At 36.2% G+C, this 23,827-nt stretch overlaps 1 protein-coding gene across 11 annotated transcripts in view; it reads right to left on the minus strand.

The window, feature by feature from the left end:
• The window catches only part of USP47 (ubiquitin specific peptidase 47), an 88,861-nt gene that overhangs the window by 30,734 nt on the left and 34,300 nt on the right, over positions 1-23,827 (minus strand). For 10 of the 11 annotated variants that reach the window (XM_040989105.1, XM_040989104.1, XM_040989112.1 and 7 more), the window contains 8 exons: positions 22,765-22,878; positions 20,616-20,754; positions 13,757-13,853; positions 11,076-11,221; positions 10,562-10,641; positions 7,463-7,612; positions 505-600; positions 264-416 (listed from right to left, as the gene is read on the minus strand). In XM_040989105.1, the coding sequence (XP_040845039.1) occupies positions 264-416; positions 505-600; positions 7,463-7,612; positions 10,562-10,641; positions 11,076-11,221; positions 13,757-13,853; positions 20,616-20,754; positions 22,765-22,878 (975 nt within the window). The remainder of the gene's footprint in view (positions 1-263; positions 417-504; positions 601-7,462; positions 7,613-10,561; positions 10,642-11,075; positions 11,222-13,756; positions 13,854-20,615; positions 20,755-22,764; positions 22,879-23,827) is intronic. The other variant, XM_040989110.1, reaches the window with a different exon arrangement.

Genomic DNA, 23,827 nt, shown 5'->3' on the forward strand with positions numbered 1-23,827 from the left:
CTGCATTAGTTTGGCCATGCAATGAAACACAAGACAGATCTCTAGAACTGACATCCGCATGGTATTTTCAAAGAGTATCACACATTACTGAAACAAAATTTTTGAAATACAATTTCTTTTATGGAACTCAGCGTTAAAAAAAAACTTTTCATAAAGGAAAAAGTCTAAACAACATCAATATTAAATTTTCACAAACAGCTGCTCCAAAAACTGAGTATTAATGAAAAAGGTTTTTATGGCAGGAAAGTATAATAAATATTTACCTCATCTTCAACATCGATAAATGTACTCATATCCAGTTCCTCGGGAAATGACATTCGATCATTTAATTTAATTCTATGCATGGTTGTATAATCAAAATCAAACCTTTTCAACTGTAAGGTCAGGAGATAAGGGAAATGTAAAAACCGAAGACCCTAAAGAGGAAAAAAGAAGGGAAGAGACTCTGTGAAATGCTGAATACTACCTCAGATAATGAAGCATTAATTTCCACACTGCACTTACCTTTCGTGCATCACACTTCTTCTTACAGCGTTCACAGAAGTATTGATTTGGGCCATCCAAGATCTCTGGCTGGATAAATGCATGCAATGCTTCTTCCTACACACACACACACACACACACACAAAACTGTTTTATAATCACTTAAAGTATTATGTTAAATAACAAAGCCCTGATTATAAACATACTACAATGACTAATACAGTTAGAAGTAGAATGGCTGGAAAATTAGGAACTGAAAATTTATCAAGGCAAGAAAAGTTATCAACAGTAAAACGTTACCACTATAGAAGTAAACAAGATAATTACTCATTTCATTTGTTTAAAATTTGCATTCCTTAGTACTTCAAAACACAGTAAGTGATTTCTGCCTAATTGCTAACACTCTAAAAATGTTTTGCAAACCTAAAAACATCCTTGGTTTTTAAAAGTAAAGTTCCATACTTAATTGACACTGATCTCTGAAGAATTCACAGTACTCATAACTTTAAAAATCATATAATCATCATGTATCGCAATAATACAGTAATTCTTTTTTTTTTTTTTTAGATTTTTATTTTTATTATTTTTTCATTGGAAAGGCGGATATACAGAGAGGAGAGACAGAGAGGAAGATCTTCCGTCCGATGACTCACTCCCCAAGTGAGCGCAACGGGCCGATACTATGCCGATCCGAAGCCAGGAGCCTCTTCCGGGTCTCCCACGCGGGTGCAGGGTCCCAAAGCTTTGGGCCGTCCTCGACTGCTTTCCCGGGCCACAGGCAGGGAGCTGGAAGGGAAGCGGGGCTGCCGGGATTAGAACCGGCGCCCATATGGGATCCCGGGCGTGCAAGGCGAGGACTTAACCACTTGCGCCACCGCGCCGGGCCCAAGTAATTCTTTTTTTTAAGATTTATTTTTATTGAAAAGTCAGATATATCGAAAAGAGGAGAGACAGAGAGGAAAGATCTTTTATCACTGATTCACTCCCAGCTGGCTGCAGTGGCCAGAGCCAAACTGATTTAAAGCAAGGAGCCTGGAGCTTCTTCAGGGTCTTCCACGCAGGAGCAGGGTTCCAAGGCTTTGGGATGTTTGTACTGCTTTCCCAGGCCACAAGCAGGGAGCTGGTTGGGAAGTGAAACTGCTGGGATTAGAACAAGCAGCCCATAAAGGATCCCAGTGCTTTCAAGGCAAGGACTTTAGCCTCTAGGCCACGACGCTGGGCCTTGCTTCATCTTTGCTGCTATGCTTCTGAGTAGCCTCATGCCTTTTTTCATCTATGTCATTCTTTCCCAGATTTCTACCAAGTCTGCTGCTTCTAATCCTGTTTACTCAAAGTGCATTCTCCATAGCTGATACCATAAGTCATCTACATTCCAGCCTATACTCACTATTTCGGCACGTATTATTGTTCTCTCTTCTTGAAGGAGACTCCTAAAGTCCACTATGTTCTTCACAGACTTGAACTTCTCACTTTCATATTGTTTACATGTACAGCTCCTGTAGCAGCAGTGGAAGTTTTTGTTTTTCTGTCTTTGGTAGAGCATCCAATTAAAGATCCAGACTTGGAAATTTCCATTCCAAAAGAATTTTAATTATGAATTTAATTACCTTAGCAGCTATAAGCTATTCAAATAATCTGATTTACACCTCATGAGTCACAGTTTTTGTGCTTTTCAAAGTACTGGCTCATTTAATCTAAGTTGTCAAGTTTATATGTATACATAGCTGTTACACTTATTATCCATTTGATTGTTGCAAGATGCCCAATCATACTTTATGTTTGATATATTTTTTAATATTTTACCTTCATTGGTCTTTGCTTCTTCGATGTTTCTTTCATTTTCCAACATTACTGATTTCTTGTTTTTTATGTTATACATATTTGTATACCTTTAAAGTTTATATATGTTATAATTTGAATTTGATAGGCCACAGTGTTTGTTAAACTCATTTTTTCCAATGGCTGCTCTAGATGTTTCTTCATACATAAACAAAAATATATACAGATTACTCTACTGGTACTATTTTTTTTAATCACTTTCAATGGGAAACCTTACCTCCTTTTTCTAATGATCTGAAATATTTTTTGTATACAGATTTAGATGAACTACAGTTGTAATTTTGTAGAAAACTCATAAAGAGAAGGAAGGACTGTTAATTCATATTTGCTTAAATTCCTTTGTTTTTCCTTCCTGACATTCCAAGATGTTTTCCCTTATTTCGTGTTCAGGCACTTCAGCCATCTTTTTAGTATAGATCTGCTGGTGTTTTACATTCTCTCATGAAGCTGCCTGATTTCTCTTTCATTCCTGAAAACTATTTCCATTTACTATAAGACTCTCGCTGGTGGCTCTTTCAAAACTCTAAAACAGTTGCCACTTCTTTTGGGCCTTCTTAGTTTGTAATGAGAAACCAGAATGATTTCCTCATTTAAGAACAGCATCATTTGTTTTGTTACTTCTAATAATTTTGTCTATTACTTGTTAGAATCTTTGCTACAGATGAACTTGATGTAGACAGAGTTCTTTTGGCTTGTTTTGTTTGTTAGGATTGTTCAGCTATTCTTTTTCTTGCATAAAATGCTCAAGGTTTTCATTTGTTTTAGCAAGGGAAATGATAATGTATGCACCTATCCCATCTTCCTGAAAGTAGAAGTCTCCAGTTTTAAATTGGTTCCCACTATGTCTAACCACACAAATTCCTGGAATATGAGTGGCACAGGCTGGGAATGAGATTTTCCTTTATGTGATGCTTACATATTTGGACAAATTTGGACCATTCCTTCATCCAAATGATGACATGGTGGAGTCAGCTATAAAACAATGTCCAATATCAACTGTTAAAATCAGAATTGGATTTACAATATCAAATTTGTAACCTAAATATTTAAAATACTTTAAAAAAATACTTTTGAGTCCACAGATATCAATTCAACAATTTGCCATGCAAAACCTTAAAAGAATCACTACATTTTATTTCCATAGCGCCTCTATATAATCTGATGTCTCCAAAGATATTACACGGAAGAAAGTGGCTAAACCCAAGTTCAGACATTCAAACATATCTTGTCAGGTAACAAACATGAAGCTGAAGATATGCTCACAATAGAATAAAAGCACCCTAAATCAAAACAGCCTGGACAAGTGTGTGGTGTGCTACTAAGCATGCACTCATTAGGTACATTGTCATGACAACATACATTGTCTAAAACTTTAGTTTCAAATAGGAAAGCACTTACTTAGCTCACATAACATAATATGTCATGAGGTTATACGCTCATATAACATACTTATGAAAAAATAATGAAATATACTTTAATTAATCAACAAAAATATATTTCTCATTTCTATGTATTAGCAGAATGTACTTTGGAACATTTCATTTAATATATTCTAAAATGTGGTAGGAAACAGTAGAGACAATGACACTTTAAATAATTCAGATAAATCTACTTTCCATAAACTTTCAATGATGAACACATAAGGATCAAATTACTTAAGAATTCATTAAGAACAAAATTTTCTTAAAGGACTTTTAAGTAATCCTTCAGCTGATATTTATGTTTCAGGATTAATAAAAATATATAAAAACAGTAAGAAATTATACCATGTTTTAATATTCTTAATCCTCCAAAGATATATATGCTAACAAACTAGGGATTTTAAAGATCTTCTTAATCAAGTGCAATTTTCTGTAATTTGCTCCTCAGAATACTAACATTCCTGAAGACATTAACAGATGTTCCTTGAGACATTTAAATAAATTTCAGTATATGTATGCATAGGAATTGCAGTGCATTTGAAATAAAACATGCAATGTCGGGCCCAGCAGCGTGGCCTAGCAGCTAAAGTCCTCGCCTTGAACACGCCACGATCCCATATGTGCGCCAGTTCTAATCCCGGCAGCTCCACTTCCCTTCCAGCTCCCTGCTTGTGGCCTGGGAAAGCAGTCAAGGATGGCCCAAAGCCTTGGGACCCTGCACCCGTGTGGGATACCCGGAAGAAGCTCCTGGATCCTGGCTTTGGATTGGCATAGCATTGGCTGTTGCGCTCACTTGGGGAGTGAATCATCGGACGGAAGATCTTCCTCTCTGTCTCTCCTGTTCACTGTATATCTGACTTTCCAATAAATAAGTAAATCTTTAAAACATGCAATGTTATCTTAACAAAAAAGATTATAACTGCACTTCCTCAAATTCATTTATTGAAGGAACCCTTCCCAAGAACACTGCTAAACAAAAGTCAATCTGATAGTTCAGAATGATGTAAGAGACCTAAATACTGATCTCTGACTTGGGTAAAATCAAGTTCAGAAACATAAGAATTTTATAGCAATTTAAAAACAATAAAAAGGGCCTGGTACGGTAGCCTATTGGCTAAAATCTTCACCTTGAAAGCACTGGGATCCCATATGGGTGCCAGTTCTGATCCCGGTGGCCCTACTTCCCATCCAGCTCCCTGCTTGTGGCCTGGAAAAGCAGTCAAAGATGGCCCAAGGCCATGGGACCCTTCACCCACATGAGAGACCGGGGGTTGGAGGGGAGGCTCCTGGCTCTGGCTTCAGATCGGCTCAGCTCCAGCTGTTACAGCTACTTGGAGAGTGAAACAGTGGACGAAAGATGAAAGATCTTCCTCTCTGTTTCTCCTACTCTCTATATATCTGACTTTACAGTAAAAAGAAATAAGTCTTAAACAAAAATAAAGAAATTATTGTGAGACTATAGGACACTCCTAGTACTCATTATAAAAAAATATCAGCCATCAGAGTGAACACATAAAAATTAATTATAAATGCCACAATGATAAAATAGGTGACTGACGATTTCACTCATTTTATCTTAAATATTATTATAAATTTAATTTATTTGAGTATAGAGATTTAAAAAAAAAACTCCAGAAACAAAATGTTTCAGGTGAAAGTAAAAATAGAAGCTTTAAACAAAAAGAATCTTAACACTTAACTGAAATTCAACATTGCATGCCCAATTGCATAGAACATACAACCAATGCTGTGTGTACGTATATGTAGATGTCTTTCTATATAATATAAAAATAACAGTGTCTACTAATATTGGTAAAGTAACTTTTTCAAGAATTCAGATATAATTGATGCCAAATACTAATAATCTGATTTTAGTGGTTTCTTTAACCACATTTTTAGAATTTATATTAATTTTTAAAACACACAGAATTAACAACGGTGAGTAGTGACATGAACTAATTTTAGATGCTGCCATGATAATGCATGTGAACTAACAAAAGTAGGTTACAGATTTGGAATTTAGAAAATAACAATAAATCACTTACCTCTAAATTAATGTTTCTGAAGGTAGTGTCCTCCTTAGAACCCCTATCTTGGGTAGCTTCACCTGCTGTTCTTTCCCATAAGAAATTCTAAAAGTCTAGGAGTTTAAGTTCCCTTTCGCAAGCCCTAGTAGTGCATGTGTGTTGAAAATATGCTCATTTAGCTTCACAGCTGTAGCTTCCAATTTCCTACCACAACAGCACCACCCTTGTACCAAGGGGGACAGTAACCTTGGAAAAATTTCATTCAGAAATGTGGCTGAATTCACATCCCTGAAAGCATTCTCTACTTTGTACAATATACTTATCAGAGTGGTGGTAAAACAGTGTGTAAGTAATGACATATAACACTGAGCTAAGTAATCAAACTTGCTATATACTCAAGCATAATATTCCAACATAACAGCACAAACAATACTAGCTTCTTCAACATTCAGTATGCTTTTGAAAAGTAAACTGAAAAAAAAAATGTTTTATGAATAAAAAATTTAATAGACAAGGTTGGAAAAAAATATGAGACTACCAAGTGTTTTCCTGGTATGTTTTGCCAGATCAATGCCAATATTTAATATTTTAAAAATTAGCTAATTAATCAGTCATTTAAAGACATGTTTTACAACTTTTTAGTGATTTTTTTTCATTATATTATTTTTACTTCCAAATTGCCAAATTAAAGTAATACACAATTTCAAATATAAAGAAACCAATGGCGTTAGGCAGAGGAAAAAGATAGTCACCTAAATGAAGATTAATTTAATACCCTAGAATAGTAGGTTATAAGGAGATAAAATTTTCCAAATATATTTAAGTAACAAACTATGAAAAACAAAACAGTAAAGGATACCGGATCTTATGTCATCCAGACTAAGTAATTTTACTTAAATGTTTGTCTTGGGTCTCCCTTGAGTAATTTCAGAAATTCTTGCTGGAATAAAGCAAAATAAATCAAGCATCCTACAAACTACAGACCAAAAGACTAAAGCACACTTGCAGCACTATTTCTGAAGACAAGGCACACAACATTGATTATAGCTAGGAACCATCATCAAGTTGGTAACAGAAATGATGACATTCTTTATTCTTCCCTTAGAACTTGATGTCAAGAAGGTGTATGAGAGAATCTTAATCCCACAAGCTGATATTCAATGTGCAAATAAGATGACTATAGTCTTGATTCTTCTAATAATCTGTGCTCTCCCCAGTCAAAAATATTAGGGTATAGACGTATATTTTTTAAAAATACACAAATTTAAAAATATTTTTTAAATACTGTTGCTGTCTATTACTAAAAGCAGAAGCTAACTTTTTTTAAGGGAACAGAAAAATTCATTCCCTCAAAATAAGAAGTACTTTCCAAAGTGAGAAGAAGTTTCAAAAATATCATTTGCAAAATAGATCATCTGAAGTTACAAAGACAAAGGTGAAATCACCTAATCACTTATCAAACAAAAAATAAAACATGAGCCATGAGGCAGTACATCTGTATTCTCTTCTTACTAATGCACTATTAGGATTCACGGAAGGGAACCTTCTAGGTATTACTAGTTTAAAAGCAGGATTGACTAACAACCCAAGAAGGTGTATCTAGAACGATACTGACCTTACAAGAGATTATGCCACTGAGCTATTATGTTTTCAGTGTAAGGACACACAAACAGTCAGCTGAAAGGTACACACCACACTAGCAAATGCTTGGCTGGATCCATAAGGTCGGATGACCAGTGGAATATCAAGGTACGTATCGATTCTCCAGCCCTCATAACCACATTCCAGACACCTCACGTAGTCCTTCAGTTTGCCTTGATACAGCTCATTTATAAGATCAGCCTAAAAGCAAGAAAAATAACATTTTACAAGAGTTCTTTAAATTTTTAATAAAGACAATAATACATGCTGTCAAATTGGGCATGCTTTCAAAATACTGATTTTAAAAGTTATTGTGCTAGCTTGAATTTAAAATTTATCCAAAATTTACATTTGCTGTAACTATAAACATTTGTATCAAGAATTTATGACATTAACAAAAATTTAAAGACTCAATATGCACAGATGAACTATTTCAATATTTATGCTACTAAAAGGTTTACCTATTCAAAACTGTTTGATGAGTCACCAATTTATTACAGTGTTAAGCCTTATTAGAATGAGAATGAGAATACACACCAATGTATCACTCTAGGCATGTTAATAATCATGTTAGCTGAGTTTTGTAGCTTTCTCTCTATATATATCACTACTCTTAAAATAATAGTTTGATTCATAAAATCCTATGCTCTAACTCAAGAGACAAATACAAATTTTAGCTTTCAATAATACCAGGGGGTTCTCATAAAGTTCACAGAAAATACATATTTTGAGAAACTGTAGATTTCAAAAAACTTTGCAACATAATGAACTTTAACTTCATTTTCCAAGTACCTTAAAAATATCCTTTTTATATGAAAAAAAAAATGACTTGAAGGAAAAATGCTCAATTTTTTAAGTATATGAAAATTTATAATATATCTTAATACCCAGCCCAGTCAATACATCTTCAACTTAAAAAAAAAAAGGGGGGATCTCCCCACCAAGGACTGTCAGTACAGGCACCAAGGACTGCATCCCAACTGCCAAAGAGACCACGGGGAACTGGAATGCCTTCGGAGGCTGAGAACTCAGAGGACATCCCCTCACTTTTCTCTAGACCTACCACACGGGATGGAAGAAGCCCAAGCCATTCATCGGTGGACCCAGGGTCATTGGAACAACAGACAGGAACCCTGAGTGGTCCTCAGAACCAGAACACTAAACCTCCTTTAGAATTGGGGAGAGGAGCTTTCCCTGGTCCTTGCTCGGTTCCAACTTTAGGTCCTCAACCCTCTCTGCAATGACCATTAGGGTTGCTCCAGAACTCCCCCTCCAAACACACACACAAGTTAGAATAGATAGGCAGAGAACAAAAAGGAAAGCCTGAACAGCATAAACTCATACACACTTCACTAGGGAGGACACGAAGATTAAGTACTCCTTACCAAGGTATTGAGAATTTCTCTGCGCACCACCCCTCCTAAACTGTTTCACACCTCAATTGTTGAAATGTCATTGAAGCAGTCACAGGATGTGGTTAAGAACTTGCATTTAATGTTAATATATTGTTTACTCGATACTATGTCAATTAGTTCCACAAAATTGTATATTGTTGCTGATGTTATGTTGGGGCTTTTAATCGATCAGGATTTTACTTTGTTGGCTCTAACATTGGACCAGAGAGGGTCTCCCCAAGAAGCTGTTGAACTTATCTGGACGATGAGATGCTGGACTCTATTCTAGGTATATGCTCACAAGGAAGGAATCTCAACTGAACTTGAACTGTGGATACGCAACAAAGTGGAGGAATCCACCATGGGGGGAGGATTGGGGGAAGAGAGGGAGGAATTCCAGTACCTAAAAAGCTGTATCACATAACACAATGTAATAAATGGGGAAAAAATGGGGAATCTCTCACCTAGTCACCAAACTTAGTCAATCAGGGCTCTTCTGGCTCAAAGGATGCACATACCTCCCGAGAGGACCCTCCACCTACATGTCTTCTTCCCTCAAGATTCTTGTACCAAAGCTTGAGATCTTAGTTAAAATGCCTCAACTGTTATTAATGGAAGTATTGAGAGGACGATACCATACAGGGTAGGGCAAATAGGGAGAAATAGCCCCTAATATCATCTATTAAAAATGATTAAAATATAACTCCCATAGAGCTATGCACAGAAATTAGGTCACTAATTAAAAAGCTTTTCAATATGTCTCAAGAACAGGCATGAGAGAAAACATACACACAGAAAATTACATCTCTTAAAATGTCTAGATTTTATAAACCTTCTACTCTAATACTATTTGATGAAGCCTTCTTCATTCATCAGCCCCAAATCATATGTGATTTTATCTTCTGTACCTCCAAGGCATGTCAAAGTGGGTCAAGTCAGTGTTTTTCAAACATCTGACACAAGCCACCAAAGGCAGTGATTTATACTGCAATCCTGTAAGTCAATTGTAAAGGAAAAAATGTTTTATAGAAATACTTCCTTACTTAGCTGATGCATTCTCATATCTTTCTATTCCATTTTTCAAAAATGATGTTACAGACCCACTAAACTGATTTCACAGGCCACAAGTGGATCACAACCTAGTTTGAAAAATGTTGGTGTTGGTTCATGCTACCACCACCGTTCCAAACAAAAATCAGACTCTAGGCTACCTTTCTGGGTCCTCATTCACCACATCCAGTTTAAACTCTTCTTCATGTGGATTCCGATGGAGTTTAGTCCTACTCTATATCCCATAAACAGATCAACTACTGTCAACTAATGTTCCTGTTACCCATCTGTTCCTTTTCCCACGGGACAGAAAGAGGGCCAGATTAATTCTAAATGCTGTCAAATTTAGGATATATACATTACAAGGTATTGCAGATTATATAAAAATAGTAAAGATCCAAAAAATGTTCAGATGTCATTCCTTTGTCAAAACCTACATATGCATGCACTATATGATTTTTAACACTGAAAAAGACCTTCTAAATCATATCAGCCCAATTTCCTTATTTTAAACATCGTGAGGAAACTGTGGTCTAGGATGACATAGTGAGGATGGCCACAGCTCAGTGGTACTTTAAATCTTCCATCGAGACATCAAACACTGGAGTAATGTCCAAGTGTTGAAACATTCAAATGGAATAAACCACTTGAAGGAAATGATTCAATCAGACAAAAAGTCCTTCTGATTTGAGAGATATGAAATTACCTGTTCTGTTTGCTTCCATTTCTGTTCCAAAGCATCAAACATGACTCTACACAGTTCTTGTACATCATGTTGCTGCCAAGCTATTTTAAGACAAAATCTAATTAAAAATAGCAATAAACTTAGGGTAATGAAACACTAATTTCTTAAATAAAAAAATATAATAGTCATGCAAAGAAGTTAACAAGGAAGAGAATTTTTAAAAATCCTCAGCATTTTATAAATAAAAGCTTGCTAGTGCTAAAATACTTTTGATCAGTTAAAAATTTGCAGAAAAAAAAACAAAGATGAAAACAACTTAAACATCAAACTTATGAGAAAACAAACTAATTAAAACTTGATCCTTCAGAGCTTAAATTTTTACAAGTAAGTTATTGTGAAATTTCAGAAAAGGGAATGAAGAGGTAAAAGGTAAATTAAAGGTAAGCAACGTTATTAGTATGTATAACATTATCATATTATATCTCATAATTCCTTTTGCTGTTAGAAATTCTTATCTTTACAAGAGAATAAATACCCTCACTGCTATCCCATCCAAAGCTTCTCGTAACATCTGTAGTTTCAATGGCTCTTTTCTTGCTGGTTTGCAACAAAACAAAAAGCCTCTGAAGTTGGTATGGGATACTTGTCACTGGATCTTCTTCTGATTCTTCAAATTCCCACCTATCAAGATAAAATATTTGAAAATCAGTTGCAAAATAATTCTTTAAAAGAGTAATTTACATATAGTTTATTTGAAAAAGATTTATTTAGGGGCCAGTGTCATGGCGAAATGGGTAAGCTAATCTGTTTTTGGCACTGCCACCCTATATGGGTGCCAGTTCAAGTCCCAGTTGCTCCACTTTCAATCCAGCTCTCTGCTAATGGTTTGGGAAAGCAATGGAAAATGGTTCAAGCCATGCAACCCTGCACCCATGTGGGAGACCTGGAGGAAGCTCCTGGCTGTTGATCAGCTCAGTTCCAGCCCTTGTGGCCATCTGGGATGAATCAGTCGATTGTAACTAGGCCTTTAAATTAAATGAATCTTTAAAAACAAACAAATATTTTAAAAAACATATTTATTCATTGGAAAGGCAGGATTATAAAGAGTTTTACCATCTGCTGGTTCACTCCACCAAAGGGTTTCAAGATATGGGGCTGGGCATGGGCTGAAGCCAGGATCAAGGAACTCTACCTGGGTCCTGCACATGAGTGGGAGGGACCCAAGTAATTGCGCCATCTTTCACTGCTTTCCTAGATGTGTCAGCAGTAGAGAGTTGGATCTAAAATGGAGCAGCTGGGACCCAAGCAAGTATAGGATCCCAGTATGGGATGTTATTGTTTCAAGTCCCCACGAAACATACTAAGAGTTAATATTATGGAATCAAATATTGCCTCAGGGTCTATGAGAGAATCCTGAAATAAAAACAGTCAATGCCTTCATGTCCTGCAAGACAAATTTACTAGTGGTAGGAATTACTATAACCTCAAACTGCATTCTCACTTCTTTTAGGCCTGGCACACATACAATGAAAGATTTTAAATCTTGTTGATATATACTGTTAATCCACCATCACTTATTTCTGCTTTTGATGGTCTTCCCGTCTTCTCTTTCTTCTCAACCTGGTCAATCATATTGTTTCATGACTCCCTCAAGTTTTACGTTCTTTTCTAAGCCATTAATTTCCCTTCTCTCTAAACTGTCATGACACTTAACTGTCTTTGAATGTTGTTAAAACCATTCATATCTACATACACTGCTAAGTCAAGAGATTTACAAATTATCAAACACAAAGATCCTACTTCTTAACTCCCTGTCTACCAAGGACTTAGCAGGTAAACATATATGGAACGAAAAACATATCAACTTTCACAAGCAAATTTAAAAGACAAGCTTATAAATAAATATAGCAGTATAATATTATAATATTGTTTAAGCAATACAAATGCAGTATTAGAAGTTATAAAAATGAGTTTAATAGAAATTTCAAAAATGTTACTAAAAATAACTACATAAAAGGAAAAAAGATCAGTTAATCCTATTTTAAACTGCCTTTTAAAAAGATTATCTTAAAAGAATGCACAAAGCAAAGGTATTAATAATAGGATATTCAGAAAAATAAACATCTGACTTTAGAGTTCATTTATTGACTTTATATAGCATTTTTAAAAAAAAAGATTTACTTTATTTTTATTTGAAAGGTAGACTTACAGAGAGTAAGACAAATATCTCCCATCTGCTGGCTCATTTCCAAAATGGTTACAATGGCCAGAGTTGGGCCAATTGAAGCCAAGAGCTTCTTCTAGGTCTCCTATATAGGGGCAAGGGTCTAAGAACTTGAGCCATCCTATCAGCTTTCCCAGATCATAGGCAGGGAGCTGGATAGAAAGTGGAGCATCTGGGACATGAACCAGCACCCATTTGGAATGTTGACACCGCTGTTAGAGGCTTAGCTTACCATATGCCATAATGTCAGCCCTCAAGTGCCTGGTTTACACATAGTCCATTGAAAACAGACACACAATAAGCTACATTTTATATTAACCTGAAAGAAAGTTTGTAAGTTGAAAGAAGTAATTCAAGATTTATAAATGAAGAGGAAAATATAGGTTTACATATTTATTTTCTCTCAAAAGCAGATAACACAGGCAGGTGTCACACTGCAGTGGGTTATGCTAGTGCTTAAAGACTTTCCCTATTAGAGTGCCAGTTGGTGATCTGGCAATTCAGCTTCTGAGCCAGTGTCCACCAGTGAGCCTAAGAGGACAGCAGATAATAGCCCAAGTGCTCCCAGTCACCTAGGTGGGAGACCCAGATGTAACTCCTGGCTCCTGGAACTAACTGCCCTAACTGTTGTGTATATTTGGGGAGTGAACCAGCAGGTGGATGCTCATTCTCTCTGCCACTCTATTTTTCAAATGAGTAAATAACTAAATAAACCCTTTTAAAAGGGAGATTAAGATTTATTCTTCTTTAAAATGCTAAAGCTGTGACAAGCTAAACGTACCCTTCACATAATTCATCAATGTATCCTTTGGCTGTGTATGCAGCTCTGATTACCTTCTACATTCTGCAAGCCAGTTTCTCACAAAAACTGTGTTGTCACATAATATTGAAGAAGTTGTGGCTAATGAAGTGAAATTAGACTTTAACAGTTAAGGACTATATTTTCATTTTTACATCAACTTTATTTATAGAATTTTTCTTTTAGTACTCACTTATATAGTGCATTCCTAAATTCAGGTGTCATAAAAAGTGTCTGCAAAAGGCTATTCAAATAGCATGTCATTGCCTGGTTTACTAATCCCACATATCCTTTAAAGAGAAAAAAAAAAACAAAAAACAAAAAACAGGTATGAGTCAACATTTAGATTTTATAAAACAATTATGTATTTAATACAACAGGAAAACTCAAAAATTAAAATTACTCCATTGGAAATCACTTTAATGTTTTCAACATCACCTAAGAATGTATTTCTAATATGTAAACTGTGTTTCTCAGTTCAGTTTATTGTATACATGTTTAGAAATCTACATGAATATTATACAGCATTTAATAACATGGAAAGAGTAATATACTGCCTAATTTCATGCAATCTTTCCCTCCCATTTAAAAGTTATAGATTAAAATGAAGTTACAAAAACACTTTATATAAATATATATATATATGCTCAATGTAGGGAGAAAGTATTGAAAGAGTTATCCCTTTCATCAAGACCTATAAATCTATTTTTATTAAGATTCAGTAACATGAGATAAATGTATTATATGAAAAATCACAAAGCTGAGGAAGTCATAAAACTGACTTTCTTTATTTCCACAAACCCATCAAACATAATATTCTACAGGTCACCATGCTATGCAGAGTGAAACATCATCTTCATTTACACACTGTATTCAAGTTCAAGCTTTATTTCTTTTTTATTTCAAAGCACTGTTTATTTATTTTATATATGAACATACATGTTTATGTATTTTACTTTCATTATTATAGAACTACAAACTGCCTCAGTCAGTTATTTTTGACTACTCCTACCTGAGTTGTTCTTACAGCACCCTCCTTAATTTGTTACTTGTTAATTTCAATGAGAGCCTTTTATTTTGCAATTACCCATTCAAATGTCTCCCTCACTACACAGAGAAAACAGATGTCAACTCTGATTGGCTTCTCTCTCCTACTACCTGGCCCAGCAGCAGATGAGCTGGAGGGGGAAGTGTATATGATTTACAGTAACAGCTGATCTGATTCCTAACAATGAAAAGTGCTATTTCCCTCTTAATTCATCTAAACAGCCTCTTCCCCTGTGAACAAAGGTGCTTTGTGTAGATCCTCAGATTGTTCTGCAGCTTGTTCTCAACTATAAACTGTCTCCTCCTCTCCATCTCATCGACCCAATTTTCAACAACCAGGTAAAATCAATTAATTTAAGTCTTAACAAGCAAACAAATATTACTACTGTGCTTCGTGAACTTAAGCATCAATCATATATCACTTATTGTGACACTGCTTCCCTTTTGGCTTAAAAAATGGGGTGGGGGGCAGTGTGAGAGGAGAGGATTTGAAGCCAATAAAGGAAAAACAACATTTTTGTTATTGCTCTTTATTTTGTCATTATCAATAATAATTGTGATGTTTTTTACTTAACATCATATTTAAACCGAACAGTATCTTACATAAATGTACTACTATTTTCTAAAAGTATGAAGATTTTAATGAAATTACTAGGATGAAAAGTGTTAATGGATTAATAGTCTTTTGTCAATATGTATTAATTAAGATAACAAATTTCAAATGGCAGTTATCATCAAATATGCTCTATATCTGAAATAGTTACAAGTCGATATTTCCAACATAAGCCAGTAAGAAAGAAGTTGAGAACATATACTAACTATCATGTAGGGTACCTGTGTAGCAATACTCATTACAACCAACAGGTAAAGAAGGAAAAGAAAAACCAAAATCATTAAATGAAATACAATCAAACAAGCAAACTTATCGAGCAGCTAAAACTGTTTAACTTCAACAACCCAATCTCCTGTGAACAGTGGCTGGCTACCAGAGTTGGCAGACAGAAAAATCAGGGACCAATGCTCAGGTGTAGTTCATAAAGCTGCGGCCTGCAACTTCAGCAACAAACATGGGTTCGGTTCGGGTTCTTCACTTTCAAGATTACTTCCTACTAATGGCCTGGGAAAAGAGGCACAAGATGGCTAAGTGTTTGGGCACCTGCCACCCACAAGGGAGATTAGGAGGAAGCTCCTGGCTCCTGATCTTGGAGTGGACCAGTGCTGGTTGATGCAGTGATCTGGGGAATCAATCAGCAGATGAAAGATCCCTCCCTCTCTGTGTAACTCTTTCAAAAAAACAAATAAACAAATAAATATTTTTTAGAAGAACGGAGAATACATTATCTGTCTAAATCTGCTGTATTGAGAAATGTATTTGTAGAGCCCTAAGTTGAAATCATGGAGCATTTTCCAACAAACATTTCATATGCAATACCATGATTTACAATAACTTAATAAGGGAAACATAAATTCGATAGCAATTAACAAAATAATGTTTAAGTCATAACTTTCAGATTTTTATAGGTTATTTCAATTTTAAGACAGGATCCCTGAAAGCTAAAGGAAAATATGTAGGTAGGGAAATGGAGTGGAGGTATGTGAGGAACAGTAATTGGGAATGACGACTACACTTACATAGCATTGTACATTAAAAACTTCTAAAAACTTAAAAAATAAATTGCAAGTTACTAATTCAATCTTTGGGAACTTACTCTAAGAAATACTCAGAGATAAGAATAAAAAATATAACACTTTCTATAATACAAATTGTGATAGCTTACAGAAATCCATATAATGTAGTATTTTTAGCTACTTAAAACTATGCAAAATACTACAGTACTATTTAATATCATTGAAAAACGTTCCTTGCAGAGGAATAGCTGAAAAATTTATTTTTTAAAATGTGTTCATAATACAATTTTCCATTTTCTTAAGGGTAAACTAAACATGGAGAAAAGAAGCAAAAAAGCAGAATCACTAAGGTGATTTCTGCAAATAGTACTGCCAACGATTTTCCCTTTTCTACTTTACAGTAATAGGCACATGCCACATTTGTATAATCAAAGAAAGAAATGTCCTGGTCTCTAGGAATTCATAGGCAACAGAAAGCCATAGCAAGTTGAACCTAGGACACACCACAAAGTAGGATTTCTATAAATATATGCTGCAGAAAGAACCAAATCATATGTCAGAATACACAGCAAATATTTCAAGAATACTGATATGCTAAATCTGGAACTTGCTCAAGATGTTAACTTCTCAAAATAATCTGGGGCACCCATTTAAAACAAAATGCCTCTTTGTCCAACCTAATGCACAGCAGCTAAGTTAGCAATTTGAAAAATAATATCTTGGGACCTGTATTTTATTTTATATTATTACTTTCTGCTTTAACATTTTGTAGGTATTGGGCTTCCTCTGGCCCCCCATCGTTCCTCCTTTTCCCCTCTCCATTGGGACCTGTACTTTTAACAAGTATCCCCACATGATTTTTAAATAAATAAAAATCTAGGGGCCTGACCCAGCTATCCCACTCCTAGGAATACAACCAAAGGAAATGAAAACCACATACAGGAAGGAGAGCTGTAATCCTATATTTACAGCAGCACAATCTACAATAGCAAAGACATGGAAATAATCTAGATGCTCATACAAAGAGGAGTGGTTAAAGAAATTGTAAAGAATGAAATTATACTATTTACAACTAGATGGTCCAAACTCAAGATCATTACGGTCAGTGAAATAAGTCAATCAAAAAAGACACATACCATACGGTTCTCTCTAATATAAGGAAATGACTATGCAAATTAAGTTAAATAACCCTTTCATACTGCTTTTGCTGCATCCCATGTGTTTTGATGTTTTTTGTTTTATTTTCATTTCTTCCAAATACTTTTTTTTCTCTTGTCAAATTCATCGCTGGCAATACTTTCTTCTCTCAGGCTCATGGATCCCACGGTGGCATCATTTTACTCAAGAGGCTTTTGTGTTTTCTTTTCTTTTCGTCACCCATGCATTGGTTACTCAGGGGCGAATTTTTTTGGCTTCATGGTATTGTATTTTTTTTGTTTTAACTTCATTCCCGCTGTTGACATTGTTTCATGGCTTCTCATTTAAGGGAATGTATAGTGATGGAGTAATAGAGATTGCCATGTCCAGATGTGAACACACAATGCAACATGTATCCCTATTCCAAATCAAGGACGGACTCCCAATGAAACTGTTGGACATATCCAGACAATAGGATGATCGCCTGTCAATGGGATCGCCTGTCAATGTCAGGGCACACTTAAATAACAGACTGATGGAATTATTACTCCTTATGAAGGTCTATACTATTGTAACAACACGGGGAAAATCAGTGGGGGGGATGGGAAATTGGTTGAGGGGGTGAATCGCAGGCTCTGTGGAATTGTACCATAAAATTGAAAAAAGAAAAGAAAAATCTAAGGGCCAGTACCATGGCTAGCAAGCTGATCCTTTCCCTGCAGCACTGGCATCCTATATGGGCACTGGTGCGTGTCCAAACTGCTCCACTTCCAATTCAGCTTCCTGCTAATAATCTGGGAAAGCAGCAGAGGATGGGTCAAATCTTTGGGCACTTGCATCCATGTGAAAAACCAGGAGGAATCTCTTGGTTTCTGGTTTTGGATTGGCTCAGTTACAGCAGTCTGTCCGCTTGAGAAATGAACCACCAGCAGAAAGCTCTCTCTCTTCTCTGTAAGTCTACCTTTCCAACAAAAATAAATAAATCTGGACCTGGCGCAATAGCGTAGTGGTTAAAGTCCTCGCCTTGCATGTGCTGGGGTTCCATGTGGTCGCCGGTTCTAATCCCAGTGGCCCTGCTTCCCATCCAGCTCCCAAGGAACAGTCCAAATCCCTAGGACCTTGCACCCATGCAGGAGACCCAGAAGAGCTCCTGGCTCCTGACTTCGAATTGGATCAGCTCCAGCCATTGTGCTCACTTGGGGAGTGAACCATCACACGGATGATCCTCCTCTCTGTATATCTGACTTTCCAATAATAAAAAAATAAATCTTTAAAAAAATAAATAATTTTTTAAAAAAATCTAGGGCTTGGTGCAGTTGCCTAGTGGCTAAAGTCCTCACCTTATATGCACTGGGTTCTCATATGGACCGGTTCTAATCCTGGTGGCCTTACTTCCCATTCAGCTCCTTGCCTGGGACCTGGAAAAGCAGTCGAGCATGGCCCAAAAGCCTTGGGACCTTGTACCCAAGTGTGAGACCTGGAAGAGGTTCTGGGTTCCTAGCTTAGGAACGGCTCAGCTCCGATCACTGCAGCCACTTGGAGAGTGAGACATCAGACTGAAGATCTTTCCTCTCTGTCTCTACTCCTCTCTGTATACCTGCCTTTCCAATGAAAATCTGTAGCTCTATACTTTTGTTTTTATTTGAAATTTACTTAAAAAGTGAGGTGAATCACAGATACATGTGAGCAGGCTCAGGGAGAAAGGGAAATATTTGTCTTTTATTCTGTGTCCATGGGAAGAGAATTAATCCCTCCATGCTGTCAGTCCTCACGTGATCTTGAAAAGAGGAGTGGTCCATGATACTACCCCAATGCCCTGCTGAAACAGAGTATGCCCTGGAAAAAGAGTCCTGATTGATAAGTAGGATTTACAAAGTGCTGGGCAACTGTAGCTTTCAGCTCCTGAGCCTGAGCTAGGTACTTACCTGTCCCACTTCATTCCCCCCTTCAGAGGTTTCCAAATTTTTTTTTAAGGTTTCCAACTTTTAATCTAAGGGTTACGAAAAGGTGCAGATTCAATATAGCATCTGTAGTTGTATCCTGCTGATTAGGGGAATGGGGTTTGCCTAACCTGGGCTCAGAACTCTCTTACTATAACATCTAATGGATCCCGCTCACATGCCAGAGAAGATCCATTCAGTGTCAATGGTTATTTCCCACACATTTTCGTAATTACTCTGAGGAGTTGTCGGCTACTTTGCACAGGAGACTGTAACATAGGTGGCCCAATCATACAACATGCGTGCCAAAGTCAAATCACAAATCCACAGGTCCTGGTCCCTGAGATCTGAGCTCCAGACATGTCTGAGGCCAAAATGAGATGACAGGATGAACTGTTGCAGACACCAAAAGCCACTGGTGAGCTTCTCACTAGCAGATGCAGCAGCCTGCCCAGGGAGGTCTGGGGCACCAGCCTATTTGGCTTCTTTCCAGCCTGCCCCCAGCTCCAGCTCTCACATGAATGAGAGCTGAAGGTACAGCAGCCTGGCCCAGGGAATCTCTGTATTTTCTTTTTATATTGAATGCTTGTAACACAATTTTTAAAAAACATCTCTGTTTTAAAGTTAAGAGTAAACGTTCTGAAGCCATGCCTACCACAAAACACCATTAACTCCCATTTTCATTGCTTCCAACATAAAAATATTACTTATGGAAAACATTCGTTAATGATGAAATGACACATGAAAATATCTGCATTATGTTAACAAATCAATCTTATAAATTAAGTCAGCATAATATAACTTTCCTAGCTCAATAATTTGAAAAATTAAAAATTATGTTTAATGTTCAGAAAACATGAACTGAAATTTTGAATAACATGACACATTTCAAAAATATGACTAAACTAAGCTTAAGGAACAACAACAAAGCACAGCAGATCCAATAAAATATGCATGGTGTTCACAGTCTATTCTAACCCAAAAGAAGGTAAAGCTTTCTCTTTCCAGAAGTCAACTTTAAAAATTTAAGATTAAAGTCAAACCAAAAAATTATCAAAAAGAACTCTTCTCTCAGTATACAATATCCAAAATCTTTATGTTACCATTAGACAATGACAATGCAAGCATACAAAAAATAACGTGTTAAGGAAGAGAAACTACATTTTGGTTCTAAATCTGCTGCAGCTAGCTTGTGATTTTGCTCAAACACTAGGGGAGATTAGGTTTGAAATCTCTAAGAATACTATGGGTCTAATGCTCTAGGATTGTATAAAAATACAAAACAAGAACAAATCTTACCAGTTTCTGATTTATTCAAAATAGACGAGTAGGAGTAGTTCTGGCTGACATAATCACTGGTAGAGCCCACAGAACCTTCTCTTGGAAGAGGACCTATAAACCTGTCATGAACACTGTCATCCACGGTATTAGAATCCTCCTAAAATGCAATAATCCATATTCACTGAACAGTAAGTGTTGTCAAACAATGAAAAACATGAACTAACTGCTGAGGCAAAGAGAACAAACAGCAGCATTATTACTATTGTTTCATCATGCCACTTAAAGGATTATACCTTCTCAACCATTTGCTGTAGGAAGCTTTAAAAGATGCAGATTTAAAACATGTTATGTTTGCAACAATTGATGAAGAGAGGGGGTGGAAAACTGAGAGGGAAAAGGGGAGTGAGGAAAAGTGTGATTGTCTTCTTGAAACTGTAACTATGGAACATAGAAAATCTTTCTCTCTTTGTTAAGGTTTATTTTATTTTTATTGGAAAGTCAGATATACAGAGAGGAGGAGAGATAGAGAAGAAAAGATCTTCCATCTGATGACTCACTCCCCAAGTGGTCGTGATGGCTGGAGCTAAGCTGATCCAATGCCAGGAGCCTAGAGCCTCTTCCAGGTCTCCCACATGGGTGCAGGATCCCAAGGCCTTTGGCCATCCTCAACTGCTTTTCCAGGCCACAAGCAGGGAGCTGCATGGGAAGTGGAGCAGCCAAGATAAGAACTAGCACCCACATGGGATTCTGGCACATGCTAGTTGAGGATTTTAGCCAACAGGCCACCGAGCTGGGCTAAAAAAAATCTGTTTTCTTTACATTAAAACAAAGTACTTTCAAAGTGCTTAATCTTCTTCCAAAGTGTTTAGTTTTTAGAATTCCTTTAATTCTTCCTCAAATGTATATTTGCAAGAAGAAAGGAGATCTGGGATGCTAACAAGCCAAAAGTAGGCTGTGAACTCCTTAATGACAAAATATTTCATTTCTATATCATCCTTATCAAGCAGGCCTGGCATAAAGGGGATGCCCAATAATTGCCAAATGAACAAATTATGAAAAAAAATTGAAAAGGATTAAACGATATTAAACACAGCAGAGGAATTAGGACTGAAAAACAAATATCATGCATTTTAAAACATAAACCTCCACACTGTGAATCCAAAGTTCCTAAAACACACAGAAAATTTAGATTTCAGTGTCATTCAGAATAACCAAAATTGTCTCAAGTTGTTTCAAAAATAAATGATGGGATTAAGTAAGGTCAGAAATCATATTCTGGAATTGCTTAAGGAGAAATGCACTTTTTACTCAGAATAGAATTTTACAACAAAGTTTTACTGAAAAGAACTTGGGGGAAAATAATTCACAATCTTTGAGTCTTAGCTTCCTCAGGCTATAAAAGAGTGAGATAAATCAAACTGTTTTCTTCTCTTTTTTTAACCCATGTTACACATGTACTATATATCTTAAGTCCATATTTGAAACCATCAGGCAAAATTTAGTTTCCATAGTTTTCAACTTCAAGACAAAAAGGATTCTAAGAGGACAATTTTTTAAGTTTATAGATGCTCAACCTTTCATAAGTCAGAAATGTCTGAGAAAATATTTCTAAAATCAGAAGTTACCGGATTAGCTCATCTCTAAGGCTACTGGACTAGAAACGGAAACATACTAACTTGGCGTAAACACTAAAAGAACAGAAATAAATGAAGCATTTAATTTACCCAATGATCATCACAAATAAGGCTGGTGGGAGTGGAATCAAGTTTGGTGAGAGGGAAAGGAATGGAAATGTGAAAATACTAAAAAGTTGACAAAACTGCTAAAGATTTACAACCAAGTGAATGTTTAACTGGAAGGCCACACAAGAGCTCTGCAGTATTCAGCTTACTCTAAACCCAGCCCTTACCCCAGTGTGCTAGCGCTTTTGAAGACAGCAAGTCATGTTATATAAACTCAATGAGACAATCTATATACACAAACAGTGGTGCTTCAATGTCCAATGTAACTGTGTTATTATGCACACTTAAACACAAAATATAAAACTAATAATTTGTTACACAAATCACAAAATTTTTAGCTTCTCTTTTTTTAGGAAAACTGCATTTCCAAGTACTAAGTAACAGTGCATAAAATGTATGAATATAGAGCTGTATAAACAGCTTACCAGAAGTATTTGAGGCTGTTCACCATCTTTATCTGTCAAATGCAGAAAGTTCTTCTTTCCTGGCTCAAAATTAGCATCAAGCAGAGACTTCTCACTGGTATGATCCAGTGGAGCCTATGAGAATAAAAAGTAATATCTCAGATCATGAAGAATCATTAGCTATGGCAGTAAAAGCAACAAGCAATACGTAAACAACACATTTCTACATTTAAACAGTATTTTACAGTAATAACTGGTAAAACTCTATTCACATAGGCTTGCAATGGATTCATCTACTCACACTGGGACAGCTAGGCCCACTAATGGTGTACATACTGACTGATATTGCAGAAGTTCACATTTCCAAACATCTAAAAAAAACCTGGGAAAATGGGAAACCAAACATCCAAAAAACATGGGAGAACGGGATGAGGATGGCACAGGGCACACTAATCCTCTACCTCCTGCCTCCCATATAGCCACAGTTGGTGTCTTGGCTGCTCTACTTTGGATCCAGCTCCCTGCCAAGGTGTGGAAGATGGCAAGTCCTTGGAACCCTGCACCCACACTGAAGACCAGCAGAAAGCTCCCAGCTTTGGATTGGCTCAACTCCGATCATTGTAGCTACTGGTGAGTGAATCACCAGGAAAAAAAAATCTCTTTCTCCCCTTCTCTCTGTGTATCTCCCTTTCAAATAAAAATAAATCTTTTTTATTTTAATGGTCAATGGTAAGGCAAAATACTGAAGTACTACACAAAAAAATGTATGCAATATACAATTTAATGGATTTTTGTGAAAAGTAAAGGGAATTCTAGGTAATGGAAACCTGTAAAATCAATTTTTTATTATGAATATGAGGATTCCCAATTCAGCAGCATATTAAAAAATACAAGCAAAATAGTTATATAATATTATTACATAACTAAAATGCATAACATAACCTTCAGAAAGACTCCTTTAAGCAAAATTTGTCCTAACAAATCATTCCATTCCAAGTCTGCTGCTAGGACCAAAGATCACAGTGAGGGTGGAAATGATCACTCCTTTGAAAACCTATCAAATTCAGGAGTCTCCACCTAACTT

This window comes from Ochotona curzoniae, unplaced genomic scaffold (genome assembly GCF_017591425.1).
Source record: "Ochotona curzoniae isolate NIBS_2020 unplaced genomic scaffold, NIBS_Ocur_1.0 contig_517, whole genome shotgun sequence".
In the NCBI taxonomy this organism is placed as follows: domain Eukaryota; kingdom Metazoa; phylum Chordata; class Mammalia; order Lagomorpha; family Ochotonidae; genus Ochotona; species Ochotona curzoniae.